Here is a 19,945-nt window from a genome sequence, read left to right as displayed (position 1 = left end):
AAAGGGTGCATGTAATGATACAACAACTATCAATAAAATTGTCCCCAGTATTACCTTGTGCACCACTGTATATTCCTTTTTCGGTGATATCTGATAAAATAATTAACAACTTTGCACCGAGGTGATGATGGCTAGTGTGGATATTTACTGAGCAGCAAGGCGGCGCGGTAAATATCCACCGTTAGCCACCGCCGACACTGAGATAAATAGTTGTTTAATCATATACTAAAACAGTGAGATACCATACCACAAAATCTAATTTTAACGCATCTTTTCCTGCAATTATAACAATACTTTTGGTGCGATGCTATTGGGAGGTGAATAGTCAACCATTATTCACCGAAGTGGAGGTAAATAGTGATCCGATATTGAGGTGAATTAGCTGTTTCGGCATATACCGCACAGAAACTGAAATCTCACGTATAAATGTGCCTGACTTCAGGTTCATCTACGAAATTCAGGTTATTTACGCAATGTTATTCATGTTGTCTTGATAGATTCTCTTCTTTCTTTAGGCTAAGATGCAGACCAAATACCTAATGCGATTGGTTTTTTTGTGGTGGATGAACGGTTGCATTGCCCAGAACATTAAAAAAATCAACAACTGCACGTGTCAGATATCTAACGGTAGCTTTTACAGCCAATGGCCCTTCAGAGCAGAGTTAATAGAGGGAACCATCTATTAACTCTGTTCAGAGGAATAGAAAAGCCATTGTCTACACCGAATGCAAATATGGCGTCCAATTTGAATTGCCATTGTTCTGGACTGCCTAGCCTCGTCTTCACGTGGAAATACAAAAGGATTATTACATGTGTGAGAGGCTAGTCAGTCCAGAACAATGGCAACTCAAATTGGACGCCATATTTGCATTCGGGGTATGTCAAGTTTTTTCAATTGCGTTCGATCGTGTTTCGTTTAAGAGAAAATGAAACAATGTTTGTAGCGGGATGTTCATCCTTCTTATCAGGGATAAAATTGAACAATATCGGTCATAATTATGGCAACGTCCCTCGTTGCCAATAAAAGACATAAAGCAGAATGATGAAAGCAACCTGGCATGCCTCCGAATGAGAGTAGGGTTTTAGAATAGATCTCCCTCCTAAATAAAAGCATTGTACATATGTTCTTATAATTAATTTTTTGTCTGGACAATAGCTTTTTTGATGTTCCTGGAAAGTGTAAGTGGTTGTATGCTTAAAATCCTTGTACTTCTATAACATTTGGGCAAGATGATCCACATGCTAAAAAAATATGTTATGATATCGGAGTAAGTTCATAACTCATCCTTTAATTTTAAACTTTAACAGTGTTATGTTGTCATTGTTTTCATTCTGTTATGTTTATATTTTCCTGTTTCAGCAAGTCAGAAATGATGAGTTAATGTTTTGCAAGTATACTTCGCTGATTTTTCTTTCACATCTACACATCTTTTACAGAAAGTTTACTTTGAAACTACAGATAACTAATTGTTATTGTTGAATTTTAACTAGATATGTAAATATCCTGAAATAGAAAAACCGCGTTATTACCTTCAAGCTGGTTTGCAGACAGGGGTTTAATGTGCACTAAACGGAGAAGGACAGATTGAGCTGGTGTTTAAAACAAAGTAGGTATTTTTTGCTAAAAATGCAAGTCTTCTCTTGTATTGAAATTTTCGGTGAGGCGCCATTTTATATTTTTCTCTGTTAAGGCTTGGGGTTGCTACATTATCGGCCAACTTACTAGTCCCCCCTTTTTTATTCATCGAATGAGGTAACTCTTGATCGAAAAATCTTCTTCAAGCGTTTAAAATCTCTGACATAAACTTGACATTACCAATTTAGTAGAAAAAAACAAGATTCAAGAGTAGTTAACATCTACACATATCATTGCAGGGAAAGCTCCATCACCTCTACACATTCAAAGGTACAGCTGACGAGACGACTCACTATCTAAGCTTCGAACCCAAGGATGAAGGTAAATATGTTAGTAAGACTTGCCATTGTCGGTTACCGGTAACTGTTCTTTTTTTTTTTTTTCGTTCTTGTTTGTTTATACTTTGTAAAGGGATGTAACCCTCTATTCTTGGCATTTATTAGGGAAGGGGGGAGGAGGGAGGGAATCTGCAGAGTTTTTAAGACGATTATGGTTGACTATTGAACTCCAGGAAATTTGACAAAGAAACTGAATCTAGATACAGAATCTAGATATTAAAGAAACTGAATCTAGATACGCTAACAAATTCTAAGGTGGAAATTACGAACCAATTAGAGTCATAAAATTCACAATTATAATAATTCATGTGTTTCAAAATGATATGTAGTTTTTACCATAGAGTTTTACCATATCTTGAAGAGATGAAAGCCACAAATTTTACAGCCAGTAAGAGAGTATCCACTTTATTGCGGCTAATCATGATGGTGATTTCGCAGTAATTTTGAACATGAAGGTGGGGCAGCATGAAAATAAGAAATGATTCAGTGACTGGGGAAATGCTCTCCTTCCATTCTTTGTGCGGCATCACCGCTGATTTTTGACGCACTGCCTCCTGGCACTCTCACAAATCAGCTGGTGTCATTAACAGAATCTAGTGAGGGATCTTCCATTTTGATTGCTGATGGCGTTTTTTTTTCCTGCCTATTTGACAATGGACCTTTAGCCCACTAAGATGCTCTGTAAAGTATAACCGAGAGCACAATGTGATAATGCCTTACAATTCCTTTCAGTACAAAGTGTTAAACTCTATATTATGTACAAATTAATAACTTAAGCTATATTCCTGACCCCAACTGCTCCTTCTGTCATCAGACTACAGGAATGATATCTCATATTCTCTTTAAGTGTTCTTTTTCAATAAGTTTTGGAATGAAGTCTATGACTAAATATTAAGTAAACTTTTTTAGTTGCGAAAGCCTCTTACCAGAATATCGAGTGACATGATTTTAGGAATCTTAAAGGAGGAGAGGGATGTGCCGAACTATGAACTTACCTTAGGCAACGTTCTTGTGGAGTTGCCGATGCAAAGAAACAAAAACATATTTGAGCCACTTTAAAGAGTTTTTTTTTTTTTAACTAAATTTAGAACTCCAAGGTATATTTCTTTTAAATCTAATAATATAAAGTTGTTTAGTAAAAGTGAAGAATGATTGTGAAAGCCAATCTTATAACCAACTAAGTCCACAATTACGTGAACTTGATGAGCTTCATTTGGTACAATAATTTGTATACTGATTTACTTCTTGTAACTGGATAAGTGCTTTGTAAACCATTGTCTGACTTAAGTTAGTTTCATGTATCAATATATTTCATATATTGATATTGTTAGCATAAAATTGTTGTTGTGTTACTTTTTTACTTCTTGTAATCGAGCAATAGCTTTGTGAACTGACCATCAGCAGTCATGCTGTTAATTAAATGTCCTTATTTTTACATAAAAACGATGTAAAATTTCGGTTAAAAAGTCGTACTGACCATTATCTCTACCAGTGGTTTCATGTTATTCCACTCCACAGATATTCACCATAAAAACCAGGTGTGCTTGTCCAGATCAATGTTGGCCTCCTGAGCCTGAGCCTTCTACACCTACTAGTGTTGTTCCAAGCCTAACGACTGTAATCCCAACGACAACTTCAAATTCAACAATACCTAGTCCTAAAGGTATAATTACTAAGATTTTTGGAGTTAGTGCACGAACAGTTTCTTTGAATGTCTCTTCCCAAAAAACTTACTACATTGTTAGCGGAAAGGAAGGGGAGAGAGGGAAGAGGATAGGGGAGAGGATTTGTTTGGAAAGCAGCTATATAAACGGATTGTGTCATTGTCCATAATTCTAGAAAACAAAAATCCAAGATAAAAATTTTGCTATGTTGGCGCTTGTCAATCTTCACAAGAAAGACCACATTATTTCCTTGTAACATTTGACGAATATAAACTTTAGGCACCATTAGACTGATATACCGTCAATTCAGTCAGACTTGGGATGCTCTTAGTGGTACGGAGAATGTGTTCATGGTCAGTTACACTTTTATTTTTATTTGTCAGTAACTTATCGATCTTATGCTTAATGCAACAAAGAGAAACCTCAACTGTGAACTTAGGAGTGTCATTTAACATTGCTTTTGCTCAATCGCAGACACGTCACCACCTCAAAGCCATCATTGGAATTTTGTGGGAAAGGTATACGGATTTTCACCGGAATCGGCAAAGCTTTTTTTGATTGAGTTCGTTCTAGTTGCATTTAAAAACTTAGTTGCACATGTGCTCTACCATATGTCAAAACATTTATAAATTCGAGGAAAAGTTTTTACGCCTTCGAAATTTCGATCTCAATTGAATAAAAACATGTTTTAATTTTCAGATTCAAAGTCGTTTAACTGGAAACTGTACATCTTAATACGGAGACTTGCAGTAATTCTCGTCCTTATGATTTGTTGTTGTTGGTGCCTGTGGAGGGATATTGCTGCTGTTAAAGAGGCCCTGAGGTACAGACGCTGCCACTGTTGTGGAAAGTACCAGGAACCACTCACAGAGGTAGATAGCGGCGAAGTTGGAAATAAGGAGGAAGCTAAACTTATTAAAACAAACCGAGAGATAAGGCTGTTGAACACGAGGATTTTGAAGGAAAAAAGAAACTGGTCGAGCCAGTTCAAGAGGAAGACATGGGAGACAAGACTCAAACTGTTGGAAAAGGTAACGTTTTATCACTATTCTTCTAAAAATATCAAACCTCTAGATCAGGTGTTGGGTCATCATCTTGATCAAAATGTGATCTTACTTATTGGTAATTCGCACATCCAAGTTCCTCCCTCAAAACAAATTGCGCCCGGTATCATACTGAACAGTTATTCCACGAGTGCGTGTTGGATGTGAGATGATAGATATCCAACGATGACCGTTTGTAGGGCCCAGTTGGCTAAAAGTATTTCATATCGAAAGGCGCGAGTGGATTACTTTTAATATTAAACGCCCTAAAAGATAAATATAGATAAATTTTAACGACGTTATCAATTTTTTTAGCTTCGTTTTAATTAAAATTTTGAACTGACGCTTTCACTTACCATATTTGAAAAAACCGACACACACCGACAGATTACTAGACGAGTCATCCTACACCCCTACATCACACAAAGCCACAACAATCAGAACTCTAACACAACGCGCACAACTAGTATGCGAGTCGACAGACAGCTTATCCGACGAGAACAAATACCTTCACCGTGTTTTTACGAAGAACAACTACAACAACGACTTCATCCGACGAAACACTCGCCGACCCACTACCACTACCGAAACAAATGACACCGCAACCCCTACGACTACAGCGACCATACCGTACATAAAAGGCATGTCTGAAAACCTCTCGCGCATCTTACTACCCTTCAATATCCGCGTCGCCCACAAACCCATCACCACACTACATCAGTTACTAACCAACGTTAAAGACGAAGACGAACCGAGGAACAGAAAGGGAACTATTTATAAGATCAATTGTTCCGACGCCAAGCCTCCTGTATCGGTGAGACTGGCAGAAACGTCACAACAAGACTGACTGAACACAGACGGGCGACGAGGAAAGGTGATGTCAGCAATCACATTGCTGAACACCATCGACTTACCAACCACAACATTGACTGGGACTCTGCGCAATGCCTAACCTACAGCACTGACTATTTTCAACAACTGACTCTGGAAAGCTGGTTTACTAACTTAGAACAGACTCTCCTAAACAGATGTCAACAACTACCCACTCCATACAAACGACTCATTCACGACATAAACATCACAAACGACCGAAAAAGAACGACCTAACTTTACCGACAGATCGAAACAGACCAATCACGACCGACTTACGTCACTTGAGTCTTACAGCCAATAACAAAAAAGCAAAACCAACCGATCATTTCACACGAACTGGAATAAGAACATTCTACTGACAACAATAATTCCCTTGACTCTGATGATGACTTCCGCACAGGTTGTCGAAACGCCAGTCACTACCACCGACAACAGTCCTTCTCAGGACTACACTCACCCGGACGATCAGACTACACCTTCACATGTTACCCCCGGGTTCAAGCCATTTACTGCTTTAAATTTGTAATTAAAAAAAAGTCAAACCTCTAGATCAGGTTCGGTTGTCATTTCAATCAAAATGTGATTTTACTAGTAATTCGCCCATCAAAGTTTCCCCCTCAAAACAAATTGCGCTCGATATCATATTAAACAATTATTTTGTTTGTTAGGTATGAGATGATAGATAGTAGGTAGGGCCAAGTTACCTAAAATCATTTCATATCCAACAAGCGCGAGTGGATTAAATGTTATATTTAAAACGCCCCAAAATATGAATAAATCTTCCCAACATTATTAAATGTTTTAGCTGCGTTTTAATTTTGAGCCGACGCGTACACTTGCCATATTCGTAGAACATGGTATAATGGCTCATAACCCATAATGGCTAAGCCAATGAAAACCTTTGAGTTACATTATCCATTGATCCAGTTTTTAATAAAAAGTTTTAAACACAGAACCCTTGCCACTCAATGTTTGAAAAGGAACTGAATTTTTGACGTGCGATTTTGTCTATTCGGCTGCTCGGAGGTGAATACTGAGTACTTGTTAGTCTCTCCTGAACCAGCCAATTATCGTACGCCAAAAGCACGATGCATCAGTTTGGTCTATACTAACAAAACGGATATTCGGAATTTGAGTGAACAATGAGAGCGCGCCTATATTGCTTTCCATGGTTTTAATCTATACTAATATGTAATTATATCTGGGCCATTGGAAGAACCATCCTTGAAAACAAGCATATTACATTCATATGCATACTCGATAAAACCCCCCTCAGTCGATTTCCTATTTTTAGAGCTGAGGTAATCTTTTGACTCAAATTACCCGATGGGTGGTTGCGTTTTCAGTCTCGTGATTAACAACACGATTCTCAGAATTAGCCAACATGTCCAACTGTTCATACTCGCTCAATAGCTGGACGATTGCGAAATTTCTCGTCGAACCAACTCTATCGCGTAAGTAGATTAACAAACACATGTTTCGCCAAAAGTAACCTTTCCGATGTATATTTAATATTCTAGAAACGTTTTGGCTTCTTCATCGTGCAAAGTTGAGTACTTTAAAACTATTTCACAGAGATTCAAAAATTTCCCACAGGTAATCGAAGATGTGCCCAAAAATGTATCTTAAAATGATTCATCTATCGGACTTGAAATGGAAATACATGTAGATTTTAAAGGCCTTACCTATAGAATTTTTAAGGATCCATGAATCGAATTTAGCTCACTATAATGAAAAATTTAGCAATCCAGAGCATTTCAATGCAACTAGAGAACTATGGAGTTAGATTCGTCCGTCAAGAACATGAGACAAAGAAAAAATCTATTCTCGCTGAAGGTCTGATACCATATCTTTTAGCTGCAGAGAACCCACGCGAAGAAAAGGCTTCTAAATGAGTTCTTATGTATTAATATCTTATTTCGAAGTGAATTTTGGCCTTGCAAGCCCGCCACTGACTATTGAAATTTCCGGATATTCCCTTAAAGCCTGCTTCCAAAAGTTGTCACGCTCGATGTCTCTGTAAACGAGATCAGTATTTATTCTCGGAAATTCCGGAAAATGTCCGCACAGGATGACCTATCAGTCAATGGATCGTTTCTCGGAATGATATCAGAATGTAACGATCATTTAATAGGGTCATTTGTCGGAGATGGAATAATGAAGATTTTTTTCGCAAGCAAAATGCCAAAAGTGATTGTTTGAGAAGAATACATCAGCAATTCCCACTACTTGTTCACAAGATGATTTGACAGCGAAACGAGGAAGGTTGGCGACGTTTACTAAAAACAGTCTTTAAGAGAAATATCTTTTATCAAATCAAATAAACATCTATTTTTTTCTTTCACTGAAACGTTTAACTTGAGACAGATAAACGGGCTTTAACGGGTCAAAAATGTAAACAGAAGCTTCAGTTGGTGTCACTGAACTCAAGAGTCGTTTATGACTAGCATTGTTTTTACGCTATTTTTATCTTATGTGACTCTACATGTTTTTCTTCATGAAACTATCGCTAATTGTTCTACGTTCTTGATAAAATTACCTTAATCGCCATTTCATCGTCAATGCAACAAAATGATTCATGATTCTCGGTTTAGAAGGGTGATTTCCCTAAACCCACTTCTCCGTTTTTCAATATTGTGACGCATTGTCGCCTACCTCAATTAGAATCCTTATAGTCTGCAGCGTTTCCAGTAATCATTTACTAAATAAGGTCACTTAGTCCACTAATATCAAATATCTTACTAATATTCGGTTTGCCGCCTCTTGTTACAAAACTGAAGATTGATTTGTTGAGGTAAACTTGTGCATCCTTAAAATGAGTGTTATTTGGCTTTGAATTATCTTTACAATTCAGGTTTTAGAGGGTCAACTTCGCTGAGCATTCTAATTCCAGTCTCGTGATGTCTAATAAACCATAAATTCTGGGTAGAGCGGAAGTTGATCATGTGATGACTTTGCCACTAACATACTTGTATCCAACTACAGAGTGGTGTTTCAGCTTCGGAGAAGGAGCCAGCCAATAGGAGAATCAGAATTTTTCTCTTACGAAAAAGCTGTCTTCCATGAAAAAGCGATAGAGATCTTCTTCTACCGAACAAAGGCCTGCAATAAAACTTAAGGTATGTGGGATTCTATCATTCAACATATCCAAACCCTTGAAATTTATCAATTGTCGTAAATTTTATGAACGGAACCCAAATATTTAGCTATCATTATTTACGTGCACGGGATGTTCACAGCCTCATGTTCTTTGAAATTTACCTTTGTTGGTAAGCGTTTTACAAACACTAAAGAAGCCATATTCAAATATCTTTTGTGTTCAGAGGAAACGTTCTACATATTTTTTCTGGGCTACACGAGTGTAACAAGGAAGGTTCAGTTGACCTTGACTGAGTTGAAAAGAGTATATTCATAAGGAATGAGAAGTGGTAGATTGTTAAGAACGCGAAGCCCTGAACTGGCAAGGCCCTAAAACTTCGAATTCCTAAGAATTGGGCTTTTAAAATATGCAGCTCTGTTGCTTCAGGGACATACTATCTCAAGTATAAATCTGCCTGACCTCAGGTTCATTTACGAAATTCAGGTTATTTATATAATGTTATTCATGATGTCTTGACAGATTCTCTTCCTTCTTTGGGCTAAGATGCAGAACAAATACCTATTACCATTGTTTGTTTTGTCGTGGTTGAACGGATGCGTTGCCCAAAATATTCAAACAATCAACAACTGCACGTGTCAGACATCTGATGGTAGCTTTTACAGCTTGTGGCCCTTCAGAGGAACAGAAAAACCATAGTACGTCAAGCTTTTTCCAGTGCTTTCCATGACTTTTTTTTTTATTATTTTTTTAAGGGAAGATGAAACGATGTTTCTAACGAGATAGTCATCCTTCTTATCAAGGATAATATTGAATCATATCGGTCACAATCACGGAGAATGGCGTTCATGATTATGAATAGTTCTCAAGCTGATCACAGAAGATTCGTTTATTCGCACGGTGATCCTTCCGTTGCGAATGGGTTGCTCCTTCCAATATTCTGTTCAAAAGGTGGAGGACGCAAGAGGGGTTCTTACTAATCTTGTGACGTTCCTCTTTGTCGATAAAAGAGATGATGCAGAATGATGAAAACAACCTAACATGCCTCCGAATGAGAGTAAGATTTGAGCCTCCCTCCCGGATAATACCCTTGTACTTATGTTCTTATAGTTTATTTTTTTTTTTGTGGACAATAGCTTTACTGCTGTTCCTGGAAGTAAGTACCCGAACTGGAGGTATGCTTACAATCCTTGTACTTCTCTGACATTTGGACAAGATGATCCAGATCCTAAAACAATATGTCATGATATCGGAGTAAGTTAACCAGACAGCCTTTCATTTCTAAACTTCAAAGTGTTATGTTGTCATTGCTTTTGTTCTGTTATGTCTATGACTTCAAGTCCTGTGTCCGATAATTGTAGCAAGTCAGCATTGCTAAATGAAGGTATGTTTTGCAAACATTTTTTCCTAAGTATACCGTGTTGATATTCTATTACATCTATTTTTGTAAGCACCTTTTTAACAGAAATTCCAATTTGAAACTACCGGAATCTAATTGTTCTATAATATTAGTTTAATTTGGTAAATTTCAATTAGATTTGTAAATATCCTAAAGAAGAAAAACCGCGGGAATACCATCAAGTTGGTGTGCAGACAGGTGTCAGTTGTGCACTAAACGCAGGACAGATTGAGCTGGTGTATAAAACAAAGTAGGTATCTTTTGCAAACAAATACAAGTCCTCTCTTATGTTTAAATTGCCTTTCAGGGGCCATTTTAAATTTTATCATGTCCCAGCTAAGGGTTGCTACATTAGAAGCCGACATACCAGCCCCCTGAAGGTTTTTTTTTTCAATGAATCAGGTAGCTTGTGATCGAAAACTCTTCTTCTAGCGCTCAAAATATCTGACTTAAATCTGTCATTACCAATTTAGTATAGAAAAACAAAATTTAAAAGTACTTAACATTGACACATATCATTGCAGAGATAAGGCTATCGAATCCTCTATACATTCAAAGGTACAGCTTATTTGTGACGAGACTGCTTCAATTCCAGATTTTGAACCCAAGGATGAAGATAATTATGTTAGTAAGACTTGTCATTGTTGGTTTCTGGTGACTGTTTTTTTTTTTGGCAAAATTCTTGACTCTCTGAAAACGACGAAATCGTAGAACGTAGAATGGAGTTATTTTCTTTTCAGGTAAACATTTGCCATGCCTTGGACCTTAGAAGTGAAAGGCAAGATATAAGATTTTGGATAAAAACTCCTAATGACCTTTATCTTTATCGGTGGTTCCATGTTATTTCACTCTACAGATATTTACCATAGTAAGCAAGTGTGCATGTCCAAATCAATGTTGGCCTGAGTCCAAGACAACAAAAGCTCCTCCTACACCTAGTGTTGTTCCGGGCCCAACAAAAGTAATTACAACGACAACTTCAAATTCAACAGAACCCAGTTCTGAAGGTAATTGCTAATATTTTTGGACTGCACGTGGACAGTTTTTAAAATACCTCTTTCCGAAAAAACTTACCACTTAACAATCTTCCTTTTTCGTGCTGGAAAGGGGGAGAGGGGAGGTAAGCGACCAGAAAATATAAATTCAAGATCCAAATCATAACAGCCACCATGTTAATAATATACCGTTGATTCAATTAGACCTGGATTGCTTTAAGTGGTACAGTGAGTGCTCACGGTTAGTTATGATTGTTTCTATTGGCCTGTATCGCATCCGGATCTTTTGCTTTACGCAACGAAAAAAAGCCTCACCTTTAAACTTGGGAGCATCTTTTAGCACTGTTCAGCAACCAGGGGAATTGTCATTGCTATTTGAATTCTCATTTGGGAAAAACAGGTATTTTCACTGGAATTGAAAAAATGCTCGTCGATTGACTCGTCGCTTTCGTTGCGCTAAATAAAAAGAAAACTAGTTGTACATATGCTCTAGCTAACATATTTTAAAAAAATTGAAAAAGATTTAAGGACAATTTTTCTAACCCTAAAAATTTTTTTTTTCTGTAAACGTGAGAAAAGTACTCCACGGGTGGCGTTTTCTATAACTATCTAGCAGAAATTCATATCATGTTAATGAAGAAAACAAACGAGATTTCGACCAGAGTTAATTAAAACTTTTTGCTAATTTCAGATTCAAAAGTACTGAAATGGAAGTTGTACATTCTACTATCCGGTCTTACAGTAGTCCTCTTGCTTTGTTTTATATGTCTGTGGTGGCGTGTTGCTGCTGTTAGGGAGGCTCTGAGGTGCAGATACTACCATTGTTGTGGAGAGAATGTTGAACCAGACCATGAATACATAAACAATTTGAAAAAAATTGGGAAAACTAAACTTATCAAAAACAAAAATATCAACAAAACAAAATATAAGGCTGTTGAGGATATTAAGGGAGAAGACAAACTGGACAATCCAGTCCAAGAGGGAGACGTGGGAGACAAGACTCAAGCTGTTAAAAAAGATAACGTTTAATCATTAGTCTTGTAAAATCAAAGGCTCCTTGGAGCTACCTCATGGTATTTCTTTGTTATTTGATTGGGTAGTGTGCTTCGTCTACTATCCAACTAATAAGGGTCCGACTTGAAATGCCGTTTTGTTAGGGTAGTTTTTCCTACCCTTTTCTATATCCAACATGTAAAATCCCTACCCTTTTATACAAGCTCAGCTAAAAAAATTGGCACCCCCTTTGGGCAGAGCCTGTCAGTATAGTTTCTTATAGAGAGTTGCTGGCAACCCCACCGTTGGAGTCAGGCATAGTAGGCCAATACTGCAATAATATCAAAATTAATTGTAGCCTGAGTGCGAAGATGTGGGAAATGAAGGAAATACAGGTGTCACTGAGAACGGCTGGAAACTTTGTCATTGGCACTCGTTACTGTAATTGAGCAGTTAACCTTTGTTGTTGCCTTGCTAAGAGAAGGGAAAGTCGCATGAGTAAAAGTAGCTCCTTAAATGATCACTTGGGCATTTCTCCGTAGCGGCATCAAGCTGTAGATTCCTCCATCGAATGTCTTACAGGTACAATTGTTGACTATAGTAATACCCTGGCCAGTACAGTCATTGAAAACCATAACTAGAATGAGTCCTAAAAACTGTTTGAGATTCACTGATTTTAGCCTAGAGGAGATTAATCGAAGAGTTGAGTTAAACGGACTATATCAAAGCTACGGTGGCCCACAACTGTCACGGCAAAACAAAAAGTCACGGCACTACAAACTTTACTCACGGCAAAACTAAATTAACTCACGGCAAAACAAAATTAACTCACGGCAAAACAAAATTAACTCACGGCAAAACAAAATTAACTCACGGCAAAACAAAATTAACTCACGGCAAAATAAAGAAAACGAGTTGGTCAGCGGTTGGTCAGCGGTTGCTATTTGCATTTGAAATGGATTGTCGTGTAACAATAACACAATACTCGCTCGGAAACCGCCATTTTTCGAGTTCATCATGTTTTGCTCCGCGTGTGGTTCGGTAGTAGATGAAGATGCAAACTTTTGTAAAGGCTGTGGTAAAGGTACGTTTCTTAATTTAAAGTTAGTGGGGCGTCAGTGGTCCAGTGGTTAAGTGCGCTGGACTCTGGGTCGAAGGGCCCGGGTTCAAGTCCTACCAGGGACATGTCGCTGTATCCTTAAGCAAGATGCTTTACCCACTTTGCTTCGTCTCTCGGATAAGACGTAAAGCCGGAGGTCCCGTCTCTTAAGGGTAATGGGTAAGAGACGTTAATTTCCCACGCACGAGATTACTGTGTGCTGGATGTCCTCCCCTGGGGTGGGTTGGGTGGGAAAACAGCAGGTCCACATCAGCTTAATAGTTGCCAATAAATTCAACCTGCTTAAACAAATAAATCAAATAAAAATAAAAATAAATATAGTGCCCCTTTTCTAGGTACAGTGATATAACATGTAGTGTTGAAGGATCTTTTTTAAAATATATGAACCTTTCTTTTACTTAGCAATTCACTCAAGCATGGAGAAACAAGGAAGAAGTTCTGAAGATAGCGATTTTACTAGTACCAAAGTAAAGTCATTTGCAAGCTTCAGGAAAAGTAAGGGGAAAGAGTGGAAATCCCGAGTGACAAAGTTTAGTAAAGAAGAGAAAAAATATGAAGATGTTGTGGTTCACTTGGGTCTTATGGAGTGGAATGAGAAAGATCAAATTCTCAAATCAAAGAGAGGTAAAAGATTGCCATTACGAGTGTCACCTAATGCAAGTTATGCTACTCTACGACAACAAGCAGAAGAAAAATGGAAAACATTCCACAGCAATCTTTATGATGAAAGTCAGCCGTACCATTTACTATTGGAGGATGGGCAAAAGGCCCTCCTTTTACCCGGGTCAAAGAAAGAGCTCTTCACACTGAGCAGATATCAAGAGGAATTAGGGAAAGATTTTAAAAGAATCACTTTTTTCTTGTGTCCCGATCGTGACTTTCAAATATCTGAAGGTAACTTTGATGAGCATGATTTGACTGACTTTGGTGATGATGACAGTGATGCCCCTAGTTCATGTAATAAACGCCAGAAATGTGAAATTGACCTAACCTGTAACAGTGATCACAAAACAAGCACTCAATGCAGTCAGTTTTATCAAGACCAGCTGATGGAGATGACTCCGAAGCTTGAATGTGAGTATCAGCTCGACCAAGATCAGAAGCACGAATGTGATCAGTCTAAACATGTTCAGCAGCTTCAGCAGCTTGAGGAAGATGAAAACTTAGCTTTTGATCTTCAAAGATGCTATGATGTGGAGGATATCATCACCCATGAGGAAGAAAACACGACAATCAGTGATTCATCTTCAGTGGTAACCCATTTGGGTAGGCAGGTAGATGAGTCAAGTAATTTTTTCATCGTAGTAAGAAGAGGTGCCCCATTAGACAGGACACTATCAATATGGAGCAGAGAAGTGAAAAAGAACACTGGTAGCACAAAGAAAATTATAAGAGTCCACTTCAGTGGAGAAAAAGGAATTGATTCTGGAGCAATGGCAAAGGAGTTCTTTACCATCACTCTTCCTAACATTGGCACTGTCATCTTCCCAAATGGGCAGCCAGTGGATTCCACATACCATGTACATAATGGAAACTTCAAAGTCTGTGGAGAGATTGTGGCTGCTAGTATAGCCCAAGGTGGGCCAGCACCATGTTTCCTGGAGGAAAGTGTCTATGGCTTGATGGCAGATCCAAATGTTCCTCTCCAGCAACTTGACAGTGGAAAGCATCTGACGACATCTGACAGGGAATTACTGGATGCAATCAAAGAGGACATAATGGCACACACCGACACTATTATTGAGCATGGGTACACAGGGACTGTTGAGGCTTCTCACACTGAAGAGATCCTTAGTTCTGTAGCAATCAGTTTAGTGACCAAGAGGCTTGTTTACCTCAAGGAATTCCTGAATGGGTTAGATTCCTATGGTTTGAAAGACATTATCCAAACCCACCCCGAAGCTTGTAAGCCACTCTTTGTGAAAAATGCAGGTGACGTTGGTGCAGTTGATGCAAACTACTTGTTTTCATCACTGCACCCAGAACATGCTAACGAAGGAAGCTCACGAAGGAAAGTTGAAGAGGCGACAATGGACCTTCTTCAAGATTTCCTCTTTCACCTTGAAGATGATCCAAATATTAATTGTTCTGGGTATGCAGAGGCAATGGCAAGTTGTGAGGACACAGGCAAGGAAGCTGCAGGATCACAGGAAGAGTTGCTCCTTCCTGACCTAACACCAGCAGGTGTTTTGGGCTGGTTGACTGGGCAGAAACACAAGCCTATCAGTGGAGAACAAATATCAATAACTGTCAAATTTGATCATGATTGTCTTATCAGGAATCCAAAACACCAAATTTGTTTTCCAGTAGTTAGAGCATGTGCAAAAGAAGTCACTTTCCCCATAGCACACATGAAAACACAGGAAACTTTCAATGAAATCTTAATGTTAGCACTATCCAAGGGACAATCGTTTGGTATGGCTTAACGCTATTTAAGACTTTTAGGTAAAAATGGTTTTCCATTAGGGACCACTGCAAAGAGATTTACAGGACAAACAGATGTTGCTTTCACAATCGTTATGGCATTGTTATAGAGTTTAAAAAAAAAACCACAAGTTAATGTTAAAGTTATTTCTGAGGCATACAAATGCAGCTATCATATCAACTTTGAAAATTGATAAGGTTTTTGAGATTCCTAATCATACATGTTCATATGACCTTATGTCTGTTACAACAATGTTCTTCAGTGCATTTCTTTCATTAACAAGAGTAGCCTCATCTTCTGGTTAATGATAACACAAATACAGTTTTCATAAAGTCTTGGAGATCAATTTGATCAATAAAATACTTAAGTTAATGTTATATTTTGACCATGAAGACTTCTTGAGTCGCTTTTCTTTGATAATATATATATTTTTTTAACCAAGCAGTAACCTTTACTGATTGACTCAATGGCTGATATACTGTACAGTAATGTTAACACCAAGTGACAGGTGGTGTGGTTTTGGGACAAAAAAACAAGACATAACTTGCTTAAAATGAGAAATGTCTAACAATATCTTAAGCAATCTTAGACTGAATTTTGGCAATTATGCACCATTTACAGCTACGGTTAAAAGTTTGCGATAAAGTCTCTCTGCCTCTTGCCAGTCGTTTGGAAGGCTGATTCCAAGGGCAATTCTAGCATAATCAAAGTAATCTTGATATTCATTACCACTTCTCCTCTGAATTATGTGCTGAGATACATAGTCAATTTCAAACTGAGGAACGTTGAGCAGAAGGTTTCCAACAGCCCCATGAAACTCAGGCAAATAGAATAGTGAATCAGGTCTACCAGGGACTGTGTTGTGCCTACTTTTCCTAATTCTGTGGCTGTTCCAGTGTTCTTTAACAATGTCTAGGTCTTTCTGGATAACTGGCGCAAAACAGTTCCACAAACATTCCATACTTAATTCAGAAGAAGAGTCTAAGACACCCTTAAATTCTAAATCTTGAAAAAAATTGCGCCACCATGTTGACCTGCTCCGTGAATAAAATGACCACCACCCTTCAATTCTTTGGTTTCTAGGTGACGAGACATAACGGTGGGCATCAGCATCATCATGAAAATAAGACTGCATTGATGCTGCCAATCCGTTTTCAGTGCCAAGATCTGTAATTAGCTGTCTAGGGCACCCCTTCAATTCTTTTACAGTACTTAAGAAGTAAGTGGCAATGTTGTCTGGTGAGTTGTTGGACCTGGTAACCTCAAGCCATAATATTTTCTGGCTGAAGCCATCTATGGCTCCATGTATGGAAAACCCAAAGGGCTTCAGTTTGTCATAACCATCCATGTGCCAAGTATCATTTGGCCCAAGACAATGATAAGTCCTCCTCTTCAACCGGTGAGCTTTCCTCAACTGACAACCTTCTGGATCTACCTCTTTTAATATATCTTGAACTATTATACGAGGAACATGCAAACCTTCCATCTTTAAGGTGTGCCATACCGTCCTGTATCCGCCACATGATCCAGGTCCATGGATAATCTCAAGGATACGTTTTCTAACTGCCTCTAAAACCTCACCAGAATCATTCGCCTTGAAAAAACTCCTTCTCTTGAGTCCATATGTCTTCAATCGCCTTAAAAGTGTGCTCTTACTTATTTCATGGTCATGACGCTTAGCAAGGAAATGAATGATTTCTTCATAACTAAAACCGCGTTGAAAATAATATTTGATAATGGTCTCCTCGTCAATCTCCACCTCAACTTCATTGCTAGAGTCTTCTTCTTCACTTGAATCTTCTAGCCTTAGGTCTAAAACGTCAATGTAAAAAAAATATAGGGATGAACACAGACCACTTTTTCTACCTCTTAACATGTACAATACAACACAATACAATACAAAGAGAAACAAAGAGAAAAAATATAATTGACAGACACTTTGCAGGCGTACAGTATTTTCCACCTGTTGAAAAATCCTTAATTCACCAAGGCACATACATAATAAATGTTTCTTTTTACACACAGGCTACATGCACAATCTCATTCCAGACACGTGCTACTCAGCTAATTTGTAGCAGTGTCTTCGCGCCCATCGTTGTTTGGAACTAAAAGAAATGCAAATACGAAAACTTTAAATTAAGAAACGTACCTTTACCACAGCTTTTACAAAAGTTTGCATCTTCATCTACTACCGAACCACACGCGGAGCAAAACATGATGAACTCGAAAAATGGCGGTTTCCGAGCGAGTATTGTGTTATTGTTACACGACAATCCATTTCAAATGCAAATAGCAACCGCTGACCAACCGCTGACCAACTCGTTTTCTTTATTTTGCCGTGAGTTAATTTTGTTTTGCCGTGAGTTAATTTTGTTTTGCCGTGAGTTAATTTTGTTTTGCCGTGAGTTAATTTTGTTTTGCCGTGAGTTAATTTAGTTTTGCCGTGAGTAAAGTTTGTAGTGCCGTGACTTTTTGTTCTGCCGTGACAGTTGTGGGCCACCGTACAAAGCCGATTAAATTTGGAAAGGATCACGCATTGAAATTGAAGAGCAGTCACAAATACAAGCATATTAAGTCAGTTACCAATTCTTAGAACTGTGGCTATTGTAAGAAACTCTTTCGACTGCAAATCAATCAATGGGAGGTTACGTTTGCAGACTCGTGATTGCACAAAAACTGGACGATCACGAAACTCTTAGAACCGACTTCATTGTGTACATTTAGAATAGCAAACACATGTTTCGCAAATCGTAACCATTCCGGTGTATATCTATTATTCGACAAATGTTTTGGTTTCTTCATCGTGCAAAGTTGAGTATTTTAAAATTATTGCACTCGTGTGACTAGGAGTGTGTGACTGTGTAAATAACGACTCCTTGTCCTAAGATATTAGACGATTCATGTTATTCAGGTACTTGTCTTGCCCCGCCACGATCAGCTTTCTAGCTATTTGCGGGGCAAACTGTCCCTTTTATTTTTATGTAAAAAATGAAAGAATAAATTATTGTTTTTAAATCGAAGATGTCCCTAAACTTGTATCTTTCTGCTGGTTCAACCACCAAACTTGAAACTGAAATATAAGACTGCGGAGGCCTTACCTAGAATTTTAAACGATCTGTGAATCGACGTTAGCACGCTGTTAGTACAAATTTAAGCAGTCCAGAGAATTTAAACGCACTAAGAGATCGAGTGAGTTGGATTTATCTGTCACGAACACGAGACAAAAGAAAAATCTATCGCCGTTGTAGAGATCCCACTCGAAGAAAAGGCTTCTTAGTCAGTTCTTAAGTACTAACATCTTACTTCGAAGTGAATTTCGAAGGGCTTTGCAAGCTCGCCACTGAATGTCGTAATTTCCGGAAATTTCCTCAAAGCCTGCTCCCAAACTTTGTCACGCTCGATGTCACGGTAAATGAGGTCAGAATTTATTCTCGGAAATTCCGGATTTTGTTTCTTACATTACGACCCATCAGTCAACGGATCAGTTCTCAGAATGATATCAGAATCATGGGGATCAATCAAGATGATTTGGCAGCGTCACGAGGAAGGTTAGTGACGTTTGTTAATAACAGTCTTTTAGAGAAATATCCATCATAGTCAAATGGTTTGTTAACCTCTTTTTCTTTTACTGAAAAGTTTAACTTGGTACAGATGAACGGGATTTTAGGGTCAAAAATGCAAATAGGAGCTTTGTGTCATGAGAATTAACAAGACATCGAAGCCAACATTGTTTTTACGATATGTTTAATTTATGTGACTCAACATGTCTGCATGTGTTTCCAGGAATCATTTACTAAATAATGTCTTATAATCCACCAAGTATCAAATATAGTTACGCTACTAACATTCAGTTTGCCGCTTCTTGTTACCGAGAAGATCGATTTGTTGAGGTAAACCTGTGTACATCCTTGGGTTGGTGTTATTTGTCTTTGAATTATCATCACAATTCTTAGAGAAGGTCGACCTCAGTATGCTAATTCCGGTCTTGTGATGTCTAATGAACCATAAACTCTGGGTAGAGCGGAAGTTGATCATGTGATGACTATTCCACAGCAAAAACTTGAATCTGCGATGCATTGCTCTCTCAGCTTCAGATGAGAAGCCAGCCAAAAGAAAAATCAGAATTTTCCTCTTAGGAAAAAGCTGTTGTCCGTGACAAAGTGACAGAGATCTGCCTCTATGTACGATTCTATCACTCAGAATAACATTTGTTTGTACCGTGTACCGTACATTCTCGGTAGACGGGAAAAGTGAAATGATTTATGGCCAGTTAGAATTTTCTTTTGCCAACTAAATTCAGTGTCTGTGTGAAATTATTCTGCACAGGTATGAGAAGAAGGCCAGATATAAAATAGTGGTTAT

General features: G+C 38.2%; 3 protein-coding genes and 1 long non-coding RNA gene across 6 annotated transcripts; 2 read left to right on the top strand and 2 right to left on the bottom strand.

Moving 5' to 3' along the window:
- Positions 1 to 201: 201 nt before the first annotated feature.
- On the top strand, positions 202 to 8,544 carry LOC148725521 (uncharacterized). 2 transcript variants are annotated; one of them, XM_088730658.1, is made up of 5 exons: positions 202 to 1,607; positions 1,876 to 1,957; positions 3,493 to 3,637; positions 4,338 to 4,669; positions 8,409 to 8,544. In XM_088730658.1, the coding sequence occupies exons 2-5, from the start codon at positions 1,952 to 1,954 to the stop codon at positions 8,430 to 8,432; spliced, it is 507 nt and encodes a 168-aa protein (XP_088586784.1). In that variant the 5' UTR covers positions 202 to 1,607; positions 1,876 to 1,951; the 3' UTR covers positions 8,433 to 8,544. The 2 variants fall into 2 exon arrangements, with proteins under 2 accessions (XP_088586784.1, XP_088586785.1); XM_088730659.1 differs by lacking the exon at positions 8,409 to 8,544 and adding an exon at positions 4,113 to 4,156 and having other exon boundaries at positions 4,338 to 4,475.
- Positions 6,884 to 18,603, top strand: LOC148725518 (uncharacterized). Of its 2 annotated transcripts, XM_088730636.1 has the most exons (8): positions 6,884 to 7,008; positions 8,540 to 8,673; positions 9,174 to 9,349; positions 9,788 to 9,905; positions 10,188 to 10,300; positions 10,575 to 10,674; positions 10,907 to 11,057; positions 13,561 to 18,603. In XM_088730636.1, the coding sequence occupies exons 3-8, from the start codon at positions 9,198 to 9,200 to the stop codon at positions 15,582 to 15,584; spliced, it is 2,658 nt and encodes an 885-aa protein (XP_088586762.1). In that variant the 5' UTR covers positions 6,884 to 7,008; positions 8,540 to 8,673; positions 9,174 to 9,197; the 3' UTR covers positions 15,585 to 18,603. The 2 variants fall into 2 exon arrangements, with proteins under 2 accessions (XP_088586762.1, XP_088586763.1); XM_088730637.1 differs by lacking the exons at positions 6,884 to 7,008; positions 8,540 to 8,673 and having other exon boundaries at positions 9,319 to 9,349; positions 9,788 to 10,035.
- On the bottom strand, positions 12,804 to 14,285 carry LOC148725520 (uncharacterized). Its single transcript, XR_015990756.1, has 2 exons — positions 14,150 to 14,285; positions 12,804 to 13,436 (listed from the first exon to the last, which is right to left on the bottom strand). It is a non-coding gene; the product is annotated as an uncharacterized LOC148725520 (long non-coding RNA).
- Positions 15,760 to 17,873, bottom strand: LOC148725519 (uncharacterized). Its single transcript, XM_088730639.1, has 2 exons — positions 17,733 to 17,873; positions 15,760 to 17,395 (listed from the first exon to the last, which is right to left on the bottom strand). The coding sequence occupies exons 1-2, from the start codon at positions 17,797 to 17,799 to the stop codon at positions 16,188 to 16,190; spliced, it is 1,275 nt and encodes a 424-aa protein (XP_088586765.1). The 5' UTR covers positions 17,800 to 17,873; the 3' UTR covers positions 15,760 to 16,187.
- Positions 18,604 to 19,945: the final 1,342 nt, after the last annotated feature.

The sequence above is a fragment of the Stylophora pistillata genome, chromosome 8 (assembly GCF_964205215.1).
Source record: "Stylophora pistillata chromosome 8, jaStyPist1.2, whole genome shotgun sequence".
In the NCBI taxonomy this organism is placed as follows: Eukaryota; Metazoa; Cnidaria; class Anthozoa; order Scleractinia; family Pocilloporidae; genus Stylophora; species Stylophora pistillata.
The sequence above is the reverse complement of the archived record's forward strand: the minus strand, read 5'-3'. Positions and strand labels throughout refer to the sequence as shown.